The sequence below is a fragment of the Drosophila tropicalis genome, unplaced genomic scaffold (genome assembly GCF_018151085.1).
Source record: "Drosophila tropicalis isolate 14030-0801.00 unplaced genomic scaffold, ASM1815108v1 contig_845, whole genome shotgun sequence".
NCBI lineage: Eukaryota > Metazoa > Arthropoda > Insecta > Diptera > Drosophilidae > Drosophila > Drosophila tropicalis.
In genome coordinates this window covers 2,388,479-2,403,900 of record NW_027173338.1, presented here as the reverse complement: position 1 = coordinate 2,403,900, position 15,422 = coordinate 2,388,479, and the positions used below count along the sequence as shown (strand labels likewise).

The window sequence follows — 15,422 nt, the reverse complement described above, 5'->3', positions numbered from 1 at the left end:
CTGGCAATTTATTGATAGGCATTCATTGAGAAGTGTTTCGTGTCCTTGCGACATGGTCATTTATGCATGTACCCAAAAGGGTTTGCCTCGTGGCTCTGGACGTGCATCGTATTCTTTATGCATGCATACAAACGAAGTGAGTTTCCTTCATTTACATGAGGGCACATGCCACATTCCACCTTTATTTCATATGCATCACATCCCTTATCCATAGTAATGGAAAAATGCAGCAAGTACACTTCAATTTCTATTACTGCATACAAATCGATCGCACCTTAAACCGTATCTAGACTCTGCAAATAAAGAGACATGGAAAGGTTATGAGCAGTGCGTGTATCTAAAATGATTCAGTTTATTCAAAAGGGCAAACAGTTTGAAGAACGTATGAAAATTATTATTTATTAACATGCATGGCTCAAAATGGAACTACAATTACTAAGCAAGACATCATCCACATTAGCCGCCCGTTGTGCCGGCCAAGTAGATTTCCGATTCGAATCCAGACCGATTCACTTGACGTCGCTTTGGGATCGGCTGTATATTTGGTAGTCGTGTGCCATTCACCGCATTTAAGCTCAGCATGGAGTCATCGCTAGAACTGCTGTTGTCGTCATCTCCTTTACGCTTTCGTTTGGCAGCTGCCGGTGCACTAGTAGTCGGTCTATCGGATGACGATGACGATTGACTGGAGCTAACATCCGATATAGTAGCACATTGAGCTGCAAGACGTCTCTTTTGATGGCGTATGGCATTTCTTAACTTGGTCGTATAAGCCGATTGCAGCACATCCAGACAGTTGCCACAAATAAGAGTGGTGCTTCGCAATTCATCATTTAACTTCTTGGCAAATTGCAAAAGATGCGGATCTTTGATGGTCTTGTGCGGTTCCTGGAGGTAATGATTTCCTAGGCCACAAAATAGTTTGGCTTGTTCGGCTGCGGCTGTTCTGGCACCCGCAGCAGCGGCCATGCTTTCTCCTGGAATTCAATCAAATTTTGGATGGGCTGTTACTACGTTAGATTATGAGGTGTTGCCCGTTGACACCAAAGTCGATGAGTATTTGTGTATGTATATCGATTCTTTTTGGCAAGTATGGGACTAGACTTATCGATACTAATAATAAGAAGCCACGTGATGCTCGATTAAACGCCCCCTTCCAACAACTAGTGACATTTAGTGACTTCCTGTGATTTCCAAGCCTACGCCACACGTTGATGCATCAGAATTATATTATTATTGTTTATTAATAACAAAATTCCATATTTTGGGGTTTTAAATAACACTTGTCCTAACTGCTGAATGGTAAATCCAGGGCTGAACGTGTCTAACCATCAACTTATCAACACTGATGTAGTGCTTGCATTATTCAACACCAATTTGAAACAGCTGTAATGAGGCTCACCTTTGGACGTGCCGAACTGTGGATATCTTAGAACAGGTGATTTTTTGAATATCGGTTTATTTATTGTTATTATAAATAATTATAATTAATTCAATTTTTTAGATCTTTCAAACTGTGCCTCTCTGGTGATAAAAACTCTATTTGTTTTTTTGATAAATGATGTCGGCTTCAAGATGTCGACTTGATATTGCTGGATATCAGTCCCAATACACGCTCCTTATTTGCTATCCTACCAATTACGATAGTTATGAAATAGCCTCCTTTGGGAAAATACGCTTACTTACATTTGTAAATGTAAGGAATAGTTCTGAAGTTATATTTAAGGTATAAATTTGTTTTTATGTTTCCCTAGTTGCTACCTCCACTCTATGTTTCTGCCGTGCCCTTTTTATGTTTTAATCAAACGTCTCAGTGTTAAGTCCTTTGCTAGCATTAATAAAAATTTCATATAAATTCGCAAATGCTTTCAAGTTCGATTAAACGGGCAAAGAAAAGGGGTTAAAAAAAACACTAATTCCCTTGGAGTCACGTATTTGGGTGCCTCAAGATAAGACTCCAAATTGCTAAAGCTCTGCCATAAATCAATAAATAAATACAAAGAAAGAAAAACTGAAAAAGTAAAATAAAACGACGGAAAATACTAACCTTACCTAATGCCAAATGCTGTGCGGGAGTTTTCCAGTGGATGGCCGAAGGCTATGAATTTGAAATGAATAAAGGGTTTTTTTTTGATATTTTTAAAAATTCAATAGCTTGGCCAAAATTATTCTACAAAAATTCACTAAGTGTAATGAAAAGTGTCAGCTTGGTATACGAAAACATAAAATATCAATCGATATGTTAAATAAATTTAAAAATTAAAGTAAAATTAAGCGGCTTCTGATAAATTTTCTATTCTTACTGATTTATTTTTAAATTGCTCAACTTTTGTTTCACTTTAGCCAAGTTCTGTAATTAAATCCGACTTCCACTCATTTTGTTGATTCCTATAAAAGGTATACAAATATATTCACAATTAGTATTTGCACCATAGATTATATTTGAGATGTAACTAAATAAAATCTAGGTAAGTATTAAGTGAAATCATCATAAAGGAATTAGTTTTAGATGTAAAGTTTCTTTTTGTATATTTTTCCAATATCACATTCCAATGGTGGCTCACTTATTCTGAGGGTCAATCTGTTTAAGATTTTGAATTGTGACTCATCGTTTCTGGTAAATAAAAATGTGTAAGAACAAGTAATAGATCTCTGACCCATCCATTAGCCATTCTGGCTTTCCCAATGAACTAAGTATGAATGAACTTTGGCACATGTTTTTCTCTATTTTAATATAAACGAGTGCTATGGTTTTCTTATTTAATTTTTATTTTAGTAAAATTTTAATTACAATAACACAATGCTGCCCAGATTTCATTGGGATTTATGCAAGGTTTACAATAACAAATCGTGCAAACAAAAATCCAAAAATCTTTCCAAAAGTAAACAACATTTAAGTTTCGGGCTACGAGGGCATAAGAATGGGAAATGAGAGCCAAATGAACAAAGGAGGGCGGAATAATGATTCGTCGATGGAGGGGGGCAAGGGTGGTTCTTTAATGTGCAATTGTAAAATGCGAAGCGGCCGAAACAACAACAAAATGAAACGAAAATCGAAGTGGGAATGTTTATTTGCGCATCGGGACGAGGCAATTAATGAAATTTCATTTGTAGCACATTGATTGCCTTCAAGCAGCCAAGACCCACTAAGTTATTTTTTTCTGGGGGGGAGAGAATTCGGGTACTCGAGGGGAAGAAGCAGATTCTTTAATTAACGAACACTTTTATTTTATATATTTTCGTTTTGTCTCGTCTTTTTTTTTCGTTTGCAGTTAAACGTCCCTCGATCGTAGTACTACAGCAAAGAGGGAGTAAGCCATCTTCAAGGTGGCAAAAAAGGCATTCAAATTGAGCTCAATAATACCACCGGCTTTCATTACTCTGTCCTTGCCCGTCTTGCCCAATGTTAATTGACTAAAGATGAGCACATTTCGACGATAATCAACCGATTCGCCATACCATTTACCCGAGAAAATGGCATAAGGTAAGTTCTGAATTTCCTCAGCCACAACACTTGCATAATAGCAGCCAGGAAAAAGTTGTATACAAATGACGGCAAAGTAAATAATGTAATATGAAAATTCCACAATATCTCTTACATAGAACAGGACATAATACACGATTAAACATAAAGTGGCGCCACAGCAAATTAGTTGAATCAGTTGCACATGACTGATGGTCTCTCGTATAAGCTGATGGAGTCTGCAAATGAAAGGGAGTAGAAAAAATGATATAATTGTATATGTATTGGTAGATATATAAAGTCAGTTAAATTTTTGTAAGTCTAACAGTGGTTGTATGATTCAATTTATGAGTTGTTTTGGAGATTTGATAAAACATTTGTAATTTTAACTTTTTGATCGAGTTTGAGGGGTGAAACAAGTAATTCTTACCTCATCAGGAGTCTATGTTGTTCAATGTAAGTCAGGAGTTGAGCATGTTGATTCAATTCTCGTGCATCTTTCAGTTCCTGATATCCCAATTGCTTCAGTCGCATGACCAACAAATGAACATGTCCAGCCAAAAAGCATAAAGTGAGTGGCGTGTACGAATCATTCGTAAGGCCCTGAAATCCTTCTAGAAAAAGGCACACAGTCTGATAGGACACAGCTAGGGTGTAAAAGATGGCATTCTTTTGCCAATCGAATGGTAACCACGCCGAATACAACAATTCGCGTTGTTCCCCTCTGATATGAAGTATCAAAGTCAGGAGAAACATTAAGTAGATAAAGATATAGCTTATTTGAATGCAGCGATAAATAAGTTGAATACTCCTGCTTAAATTGTTGTGATAAAAGCCTTGTTCCTCCTCACTGATTACAAATGTATTGAACCTTTCGAGCAATGCTTCGATTTCAACAATGTCTGATAGGTGAAACAAGTGAACAATATGCTTCAAACTGCAGGCCATGCAGGTGATGCTCATGGTGAGATTCTTAAACATCTCATCTGGTGTCGGTTGGAGTAACAAACCAAGCAATAAATGCACTGGAAACATTATAGTTACCAGCAGATGAAGTAGCACCACATAAATCTGCACGGCACGTGACTTTGCGCCAAAGAATGTGGGTGCCAGCAGACGAATGCTGAACCAAAACGGACGATACACCCGTAAACTATTAACGCAGGTGATGAAGGTGGCCATTGTATACGTCGACTGAATGGGAAGCATTCGCTTTTATGGATTCCATACCAAAAAGAACATTGAGCGAAAATAAAATTCAAACAAAATTGCCACAGTTCCAATTATTTTCTCTTTTTTTGTTATCAATAAATAAATAACTAAACCTATGAGGTGTAAACCTCAACCGACATCATGTAGAAGGCCATGGTCATAGCCAAATTATATATGGGTAGTCAAGTCTATTTTCAGGGAAAAATCAATTGAACTACATGGCAAATAAAATAAAATAATTTAACAGCAACATTAAGAATATAATTAGGACTTCCAGTAGATTCTTCAACTTTATTTATGGATTTTTCTTTTCATTTTTTGCAGTGTAATCTTTACCACTAAGTGGCATTTAAACGGCGCCAATGCAATTTTCATTAAGCTTCTACTAATGGCGGCCATTAGGCGGTAATTAAAATTAAGCGAAAATGCAAATGTGCATATCGAATGCCATGCCATACCGAGACCAACCGCATTCTCGGCTGATTTAATAAACCGTATGACCGTAGAGCATTTTTAACGGCATATATGGGCGTACGTTCTTAAAACAGAATGAAGAACAATTCCGAATGGAAGGAAAATGCCATCAAATAAAACGAAAAGTGGGACTGAGTCGAAATATTATGATACATAGCAGACCAATTTGAAAAGGGAATAATTTCCCAAAATCGCATTATGGTAAACGAATATTTTGCTTTTAAATTTGCACATTTGAAATTTGTTGTTTCACGTCCGTTTTGATTGATAATTGGACAATTGGAGTGTTCCATGGCGGACCAAACAGACTGCAAGCGTAAACAAATTTTCCTGAAGATTATCTTCCAATGTGATTAAAAAAATTTTGAAAAACATAGAGGAATACCTTGTATTTTTACTAAACGACTTTGGCAAAGAAATCGCTAGGTATTCGAAATATATGGACTTAAGTATTTGATTTATATTCTACAGTAAGTAATTAAGTAATTTTCAAATAACTGAAGAAAGGTTTCAAGATGAAAACGAAATGTCCAGTTGTTCATAACTCCTTTCCTACTTGATTTTAAGAATTTAGCTACGAAATCCTAAAACTTTATGTTGGGAAAAGTGAAAGTTGAACTCTGTATATACCATATTAGATAACTATATCGCAAAGAAATCTTGTATATACTTATTATAGCTTGAAGCAGTAACATCCAATGTCTGAAAAAGGATCAAATGAAATAGTTTTTTAGTTTTAAAACCTATTGAACCTAATCTTGGCAATGGTTCCCATAGATAAATCTCTAATAGTTTGTAGAACTTTAGTTAGTTCATATCAAACGACTTAACGAATTCAAAAGATGCTACCTAATTAAAGATAAATAAAGGATAAACTTGCCTAAACTTTTGGAATGTAGCTACAATTGTTTAATACTCGTTGTAAGAAAATAACTAAAATATGTGATCAGAATAAAAAAGTGTATATAATTTAAGCCTTTTGACATTACAGTAACTTGTATACCAGAGGAAATCGTAAAGAATATTAAGTGCATTTAATTAAGTGTTTGGAAAATTTTGTGCTCTGTTTAGCATAAGTAGACATAAAATTATATGCATCACTTGCCACATTGTCGGAATGGAATTTACTTAAACCAAAATGGTCATAAAAAAGTTGCTAAATGTTTGTCTGCAAGTGTATAAATACAAAGTTGCATCATTTGAGGATAATTTCTACACTTTTGCAGCAGACAAAATGCGCTTAATAATGCGAAATGTTTTCCATCTTGGCTCATGCACTTTGGTAAGTTAATTCCTATTGTAAGGTCAGATAAAAGAATAAACTAAGTAACACAGGACATAGAAATTCTTCATTTTGAATGTCAGTAGAAAGCTGAAACTTCTCTTTGTCGACTCCCTGTTTCATGTCCTTGTCCCGAGTAAGTGTTTCACCTATTTTCGTCTTTCACAGTGTAGCTTTAGTGGTTAAGGGCGAGATTGTTCCCCGTTGACTACGGTCAATAATTTTATTAGTTGTGTAGTTAAGAATACTTCTTGTCGCCACCTGTTGACTTATTAAGAGCTTTTTCCATTATCCTGGCAAACAATGCTTAAAGTCATTTGCTTATTGGGTGAAACAAGAGCAAGGAGCTAAGGAGGAGTTCATTCGCAGATAATAAAATTCAGACTAACGTCAATCATATGGCTATCGCTTAATATTCATCCATTAAGTGTCATTTACAGTAATAACGATTCGTTGTCAATCATTGAAAACGACAAAAAGAAATTGACAAAAATTACAAATTTCTATACTTTTATAATAATAACAATAATAGTAATAATATATGAAAAGATTTCGATTCCTTAAATTTGTCTTAAAGAGAGAAATATTTAAATAATTCTATACTAAATCTTGAAAATTTACAAATAATTGGGTCTTGAAATTCCAATTTTTCTAATGTAAAAATAATAAAATTTGTTAGGTAAATATTGAATAATCATTTGTATGAGATAAGCTAAAATTGTCTGTCAATGCTAATGTCAGTTTTCCTACTGATAGTTGGTTAATAAATAGACTTGAGTGGTTAAAGTGTTCTATACATACCTACATATTTAGGTGTAGTTTCCTTGACTAATGGTGACTTAATTATGTTTTGTGACAGTTTAATTGTTAGCGTTAATAAAGGTTTATTAATTGAGACATTAATTAATAATGCAGGGGCAACACATTCCAACAAGATATTCGGATAATTATGGGTCTCTATAGTATGCAAGTGAAATAGATGTATGTTATTATGGCAAAACAACTTTGCCTTTATACAAACATTTATTAAACATAAATAACATCAAGCCACAATGAACTTTAATGAATATATAATGAATAGATTTCGAAACAAGATTAAAGGATTTTTGGCTTCTCAACAAGGATCTGTATTTTATTTGAAAGTCATAGCCAGCGTGAACAAAGAGTAAGCCATTCGCATGTTGGTGAAAAAGGCATTCATCCCGATGATGACCATGCCGCCAGCTTTGATGGTCACTTCACGTAACGTCAATTGCATTAGGATCAATAAACTGCTGCAGTATTGACGGTTTTTACCTATCCAATCGCTGGAGAATATGGCATAGGTTAACTCATAGAATTCCATGGTCAATACAGAGCCATAATAACAAGCCGGAAAGAGTTCCAAGGCAATTGCCAAAAAGTGAACTACATAAATAACTATATCGAGAATGTTATCGGCAAAGAATACAATATATAGCAATACAGTCGATAGATTAATGCCACTCGAAATGAATTGACCAAGTTGCGGCAGCGACAAAGTTTGACGTAGCAATCCAATTATCCTTGAAAATAAGAAAATCAATGTAAATTTATTTTTACTTCAACTTGTCAACTATTTACTCAATTAGCTTTCTATGATCCTCGATGCCAGCAATCAGTGTTTCCTTAGTATCCATTTTATTCATTCTCATGGACAACATCTTAACATGCCCAGAGAGCACACACAATGTCATTGGAACATATGTATCATTTATCAGATTTTGCACGACTATAAAGCTGCCTCCAATTGACTGATATAAAAAACTCAGCCAGTAATTGAAAGCCGATGCCTGCACATCGTACGGGAACCATGCAGGATACAGAAGCTCCCTCTCATTGCCCAACAATATGAGGCCAGTTGAGCTTATTATGGTCGATGAATAGAACACCAAAAACGTTTTCAATACCACATTTGCGCCACGTCGTGTTTTGGTTTCAAAGTATTGGCATTCCTCCTCGCTAACCGCCTTTTTGTCCAACTCCTCTAATAACTTCTGAATTTTCTTTATTTGCGGCAGCTTCCAGCGAAAACAAATGATTTTAAAACTGCAAAATATGCAAGCCGTTGTTATGGGTAAATTCTTGAAGAGAATACCCATAGAAGTCTGTGAAACTAATTCAATGAGCAGTAGTAAAGGATACCAAAGGGTGACTAAGAAATTGATTAATATGTCCAATGGTAGACGAAACACAGGGTGCCACTTTAAGTCCACAGCCAGTAAGCGCCAATAGAGCCAATAGACTCGGTAAATACTCTCACTGTTGACCCCAGGCACAGACGGCGCCATATTTCAAACGTAATGAAGACCACGGCAAGGTGTCAGATGTTTTTATACTGACAATTTAAATTATATGTATATTTGGTAAGGCAATCGCTTTGATATTTGAGTGTAAACATATACTTAAGTAATTAAGTTTTCAATTGCTTAATTGTTGACTAATGCTATGTAATTATCTTGGATTACTTTTTCCTTGTTAGGTTACAAACGTAATGCGACTTTGTTATCGTAAACGAAAGAAATGATGGTCATAAAATATTCTTACAACAAAATGTTGCAAGTTGCATAGACAAAGTTGCCATACTTTGACATTAATCTTCTTTAGTTTACAGCGAGAAAGGCAGAGATTTTTCACGGTTAAAATTTCTATAAAGGAACTGAAAGTTTTCAAATTAACTGTAGATAAAAAAAAGTCCTACGAAATGTTGGCTAAGATTTACGAAATTTACATATCTTCCATTTCGGGATATAAACTTTACTGGTCATAACTGTTGAATTCTAGAGTAAATGTATATATTTTAGAATTTTTATTACAAATTAATTTAAATGAGAAAGATATTGATTTGAAGTATGGAAGGGTGAGAGTTCCCATGGGAAAATATATTCAATTGCAACTGAATGTTTTAGAAATGAAAAAAGAAGTCATATCATGATACTCGTATAATAATTGTGGGCCAAGAGGTAAATTAAATTTTTAGCCGGTATTTATTATGTTAACTTTAACTCAGCTCTACTCCCCTCCAACTACTACTGAACTGATCATAGATCAAAAAGAATTCGCAAATATATATATAATTGTTTTTTTTTTTTTGTTTAATTTTTTACATCAATTTCTGTGAAGCCTTTTTGAAGGACCTTTTTCTTTCAATTCCTAACCAATTTCATTCAAACTTAAAGATCATTTTCCATTAAGAAAACTGATATATGAATTTTGAAAATCGGTTGAATTGAAAATGACAGAACTACAAAATCATTAACTTAGAATAAATTTTATTTTTATTAGCCGAGGTTATTTTTTCCCAGATTGTTGTTTTCAAATGATTTCAAAAACTTACATCTTATTTTGATTACAGCTAAGTATTTGTTAAAATGAGATTAAAAAATCGTATATTTAAATAAATTAATTTCAATTCGACTTAAAAATATCGTGACTTTTTGCGAAAATTGGCACAATAATTAGGTTCGCATGTTTTTGATGCAGATTGAAAGACATTATTTGAACTTGAAAATATAGAAATGAATTTTTTAAATACATTAAAAATTTATTGTTATATATACACATTAATATATGGATACAGGTTCATCAATCTAAAAACTTTCCGGTGCACAATTTGGTCAGGTGTCACACAGGCAGTTGGTGTTTGGTATCTTGCCAACTTAACGACTTTTCTACAGAAGGGTATAATGGTGCATTCTCACCTAATCTTTATATAAAAGACGAACTTCCAGTGCGCCAGTTTATTACACACGCTGTAATGTTGACATCGACATCGGTTTCATCTTCCATTCAATAAAAAATTAATGAATTCGTTATGAACATTTTATGCATTTTTGCTATATTTATGGTTTATGGTTCAGCGTGCTATTGTGCTTGAGCTGCGTCGCATCGATGTGCCTTATATCTGCTGACAATTTTTGTGTCGGTGTCCATTGTCGTCTTTTCTTGACGGCTCATCGTCGTTTCAAGTTAAATTGTTTTATACACAATAAGAAAAAAAAAGAGAACAAAAAAACGAAGAAGAACTGCGAACAAAGAAGAAGAAGAAAAGAATAAGATGTCAAGAGCATTTTACGCTTACTTTACTTTGGCCTGCAATGCCCGAAACCATTTTCCAGCCATCTTACCCCCATCCGTTCCTCATTGGAGACTTTTTTGGCAGAGCAATGTTGTACGCTGTCTTTCAAAAGTTGGTTCAACACTGCGTATACGTAATGCTAAAATGCGCAACCGTGACAATAGCGAAAGAGAGAAAAATCAAGGCAGCTGAGCAACGTAGTTTCTTCTTTTTTTTCTTTTCTTTTGACAAACTTTTTTTGTTTGTGGCCAAAAAGAAAACAAAAAAAAAAAAAACCAACTAAAGTAAAAGTTGGCAAAGTTATTTGATTTGTGAACGTACAGTTTTTCTTTCTTTTTTTTTTTTTTTTGGTATTCTGTATGATTTTCGAGTTGTTGTATTTTATTTACACTAAATTAATGAAAATCACAACTGTGTGCAAAATGTAATTTAATTCCTTGGTTTGCTTGCCTTAAGGCCAACTGGCGCGTGGCAAAATGCTGATAAACTTTTCCTCCTTTTGCCAAAATGTTTTGCAAGTAGAAAGCAAACATTTCTGTTTTTATCAGCCCTTAGAACTGACAGTTTTCAAATTTATCAAGCGTAAAGCCAGAAGGGTGAGCAGGAGTCGAACATAAGCAGAGCGAGGGATCACATTGGAAGGGAGACCCATCTGTAAGGTGATAGACAAGGTCATCTAAATTAATCTATGTAAACTTTGTCATTCTTTCATGTTTGTTATTCGCACCACAAAATTTATGTTGGCATCTGATGTTTATCATTAAATTTTATTTCACAGAGCTAAAATTAAATCTGCATTCTGTGTGTGTCTGTGCAAAAATTCCATTTGCAAATTCAAAGCTCATAAAACGGAAACGAATTTCGCTCTCTCTCTCTCTCTCTCTCTCTCTCTCTGTCTTTCTTTTAGTCTGCCCACATTTTCAAAACGCGATACTAAAATACGAAAAAATTTCAAAGCTATAAAATGCAGAATAAAACCCAAAAACGGAAGCCAAAACCACACACAAACCCACACACACAAACACACACACACAGAATTATGTATGGAAAAAAATATTTTTTTAGCTAACCCCAAAGTCAGCAGAGTCAGCAGATGACAAGCACAGACATAGAGAACTGATAGAGAAATGCATAGAGAAAAAAAACTTCATAAAGTTGGCTAAATAATTGAGATAGCTGACTAAATCGAATCTACACATTGGTCGAGTTTTATTTTAATAAACAAAGCAAGAATGTTGGATGGCCAAGAAAGAAACGTAAATTTGAAAAACTTACATGATGTAAGGCAAAAAATGTGACTTGAAGGTGCTTGATTCTTAGCCCTTATATGGCATGGCAACTTTAACATATTCCCAAAAGCGTTAAGGCCCGATTTCCCACAGGCACAACACAACTAACAGTTAAGAAAGTACTTTTATAGGAATATTTAAGTCACACGTAGAACTAGGTATTACCGAATATATCGTCAAGGGTGATTAGGAATAATAAATTAACTTTACTTACGAGCATTCGTTAGCTGGAATTCAGGTTATTATAAAGGGGGGATTCTCTTTAGGTCTAAACTAGTGTTATCTCTATAAACTTTTTTATTTAGATAGAGTAACTAAACGTTTTCGAATTTCATCATTTGAATCATTGAGATGGTTTTATGCTTTAAAAGATACACTTAGACAAATTAGAATATTCTCACTATCTTTAATTGGTAATATATACTTATACTAGGCGGTTGGCAAACATAAACCAAGTAAAAAAGAATTCTAAACATATTTCTGGTAATTTCTTATGTATGAAACTCTTTAAAATTAGTTTAAATATTGTTAATAACTTATTATTACTCCGTAACTTGCAGCTTGCTATTATGTGACACACAAATTTTTACCTTCAGATTCGTTTTTAAGGATGTTTGGCAATTTGTTTTGTCTTCACTTCAGTTTAAAGCCTTCAAGTTAACGGAAAGTTACCATTACTTTTCCAACAGCTGAAGTAAACAGACAGCAAGAGTTGAACTTAATATTAAATACACACCTTGTAATTCAATTTCATGCGTGGGCGGTGTTGTTAACCCCAATATACATGGAGGCGAGATAAATCTTTTAACGGTTTACTTAGAAAAGTAACTGAATACACAAACTTTAAAGAAAATGGTAAAGTACATTAATTTCCGCTTAATGTTGAATCGTTTATAAAGACAATTTCAATTAACTAAAAGCTAAATGATTCTTTAATCACACACGAAGCACATCAAGTTCTAAAATAAAACCGAATTTCAACTGTTTGCTTTTCAATTCAAATTGATAATCATGGTATTGAAAACACATTCAATATGCTGTCTCATCTATGTATATATTTGTGTACATATGTGTATATGATAATTGTACCCCTCACTGACCATTCTCAATGCTTAATCATTATTTTGTTGTTTATGTTGGCCATTTAAAGCAGTGTGTCAAGTATTTATTGCTTTATCGTTTTGCGCTTATTTTGTAGCGTTCCGTTTCATTTCATTATGTTATGTTCAACTAATTTCAAACGATTTCTCACAGCGGAAATATGTTTTCTTTTTTTTTCCCGTAGTATGAAAACGCAAAATGCTAAAAAATTGCTGTTTTTTTTTTGTAATGTATTTTTTGTTTTTATTGTATTTTTCTACTTGTGTTAGCTATAAACTGCTCTGAGTGGAGTGATGGTCTTTCAGTGGTGCAGGGAAAAGGGAAAGAGTTGTGTGGGGTTGGGGTACTTGTGGTTTGAGGCATTGGCTAACGTAAGTGGAAACATGGGAACTAGCATGAATCGCCAGCTGCGTTCGACTCATGTTTATTTAGTCTAGTCTCTGGTCGCATTCCCTTTCCATGTGTGGGTGAGTACATAATAGTGAGGAGGAGTTTTAAAGTCGTCTTTTGTGAAAAGAATCAAAGGATTAATAAACACATAAAATGTAAAGTAAACTTTCATTCAATAAAAAGAAATGGAATAGTAACATATCAAAATTTAAAAGAAAACTTCTTATTTACCCATTTCTAGTGGGTTAATCAAAAATGTAAAGTCTGTCTATAAAGAAAATGGTATATCCGAAAAGTTTTTATACCTTTCAAGTTCTTGGGAATGATGTCAGTAAGTTATGTCACTAAATCGGGGCTTGTTTGTATTAGCTTCTACATACGTAAGGGAAAAATATATGTTTAAAGAGAATGATCTAAGAAATATCTAGAAATCTCTCAGCCGATTTGAAAATTGCCTATAGTTTCTTTACTAATATTTCGTGATCTGCTAAACACTCCGGGTCAATCGAAATATTTGAAAAACTTTTACAATTTGTTTCACGCCGATTACTTGCCTCATATTTCTCGCATCGCTAGCAAGTGCCCGACGTATACAGTGTGAGTTTTGTATTTGTGTTTGAGTGTGTGTGTGTGTGTGTGTGTGTGTGTTTGTATATGATATTGGTATGCGCGCTTGTGGCAACGGATAATCGTCTAATTTTATCATGTGGTTTTCCACATTTAAGTACCGCCAAGTGTTGAACGATTTGTTGAGTTCTCGTTGCTCGGTTCTGCGGTTTTGCTTTCTTGCTATTTTCTTTGCATAACTTTTTCTTCGCTTGTTATTGGGGTTTCCTTTAATGGCAATTGATACCACAATTTGTTGCATTATTTTTGTATGGCAGTGCAGCGCATTTTATTTCATCAGCTTTATAATTAGGCTAAGTGCAGCCATAACAAGGCTGCATATGGCATGACGTTAATGGAACATTGAATGAAATAACGGGCGGGCAAAATAATGTAAGTTTACACCTTGTTGCACCTGAAAGCGATTCGCTGTAAAGGGATGCAAATTAATTGCCCAGCTCCCTTGCTCTTAACACCTCCGTTTCTCTCTCTCTCTCTCTCTCTCTCTATGCAAAGGTAATGGAAGTAGTAGAGAAATGATGGTCACGCGCTTTTCATATTTGTAATGTTCTCATATAACGTATATGGTCTTCCATGTTATGGATATGACCATATGGCCATCAATCAAATGCCAAAATGACGCAGCACTAACAGCATTGAAGCGTCATTTAGTCTAGTCCTGGGTATATGTATATTTGTGTGCGCCTGTGTGTGTGTCAGGCCTGTTTCCGGTTTCAATTTTGCATAAAAGTTTTGCCATGTCAGATTATGCCTTCTTCTTTTCGAAGGCTTGCTGTAATTCTGTAGTAAAGCAAGCTATTAAAGCTCTTTTCGTTTAGACATTTAAGCTGAATAGGATTTCATTCCATTCCATTTTCAGCATGTGCATTACATTGTTGTCCTGTCAAAATAATGCGTTTTCTCTTCCATTCCGAAAGCTGCATTTTGAGTACGAGGCTTATCCTCATGTCCATTCTCTGTTCTATTATTAAGTACCCGCCTACAAAATGCTGACATTTCAATTGCGTTACAGTAACAGGACCGGATTATAAAGTTATCCACCATCCATTCGGGGACAGCTATTGGTGAAGGGTAAAGTTATTGGCACAACCATTGTGGTCATTCAACTCAAACAATAACCAAATACTGTTGCCAAAAAGATGGTATTTCTTCCCAGTTTATCATAACCATTTCTTGTTAAATATATCATAGAATTTAATTTGAGACAACTTTCGACGCATCAGCAACAAAGTATTCCGAATATTACGAGGGGCCCCACATGTTTCTTGGCTTATGGCCAACCGACCCTGGTTACAAATATGGCCCAAATCCAAATCGAGAAAGCACTGGCTGTCAATGCCACAAAGTGTTTATGGGTCAAGCATGTTTGGCGCTTTGTTGGGCATTAGTACTCTGGTTAGTGCAGAATTCGCATATTTAAGAGCTTCAACATGAACTATAACCTTAATGCCGAATGATGCCACAAATGCGGTAATGCCTTCGTCATGG

General features: G+C 34.7%; 3 protein-coding genes across 3 annotated transcripts; all 3 read right to left on the bottom strand.

Moving 5' to 3' along the window:
* Window positions 1-456: 456 nt before the first annotated feature.
* LOC137580696 (uncharacterized) lies at window positions 457-969 on the bottom strand. Its single transcript, XM_068294812.1, has one exon. The coding sequence runs from the start codon at window positions 967-969 to the stop codon at window positions 457-459; it is 513 nt and encodes a 170-aa protein (XP_068150913.1).
* A 2,291-nt stretch (window positions 970-3,260) lies between these two features.
* On the bottom strand, window positions 3,261-4,645 carry Or33c (Odorant receptor 33c). Its single transcript, XM_068294811.1, has 2 exons — window positions 3,894-4,645; window positions 3,261-3,702 (listed from the first exon to the last, which is right to left on the bottom strand). Exons 1-2 carry the CDS (start codon window positions 4,643-4,645, stop codon window positions 3,273-3,275), a joined length of 1,182 nt encoding a protein of 393 aa, XP_068150912.1. The 3' UTR covers window positions 3,261-3,272.
* A 2,918-nt stretch (window positions 4,646-7,563) lies between these two features.
* Window positions 7,564-8,740, bottom strand: Or33b (Odorant receptor 33b). The gene is made up of 2 exons (XM_068294810.1): window positions 8,034-8,740; window positions 7,564-7,975 (listed from the first exon to the last, which is right to left on the bottom strand). The coding sequence occupies exons 1-2, from the start codon at window positions 8,738-8,740 to the stop codon at window positions 7,564-7,566; spliced, it is 1,119 nt and encodes a 372-aa protein (XP_068150911.1).
* Window positions 8,741-15,422: the final 6,682 nt, after the last annotated feature.

Coding starts and splice junctions, on each gene's coding strand:
- Or33c (XM_068294811.1), bottom strand. CDS start 4,645: ATGGCCACCTTCATCACCTGCGTTAATAGTTTACGGGTGTATCGTCCG. Junction 3,703..3,893: donor CAACATAGACTCCTGATGAG/GTAAGAATTACT, acceptor TTTCATTTGCAG/ACTCCATCAGCTTATACGAG.
- LOC137580696 (XM_068294812.1), bottom strand. CDS start 969: ATGGCCGCTGCTGCGGGTGCCAGAACAGCCGCAGCCGAACAAGCCAAA.
- Or33b (XM_068294810.1), bottom strand. CDS start 8,740: ATGGCGCCGTCTGTGCCTGGGGTCAACAGTGAGAGTATTTACCGAGTC. Junction 7,976..8,033: donor GATCATAGAAAGCTAATTGA/GTAAATAGTTGA, acceptor CTTATTTTCAAG/GATAATTGGATTGCTACGTC.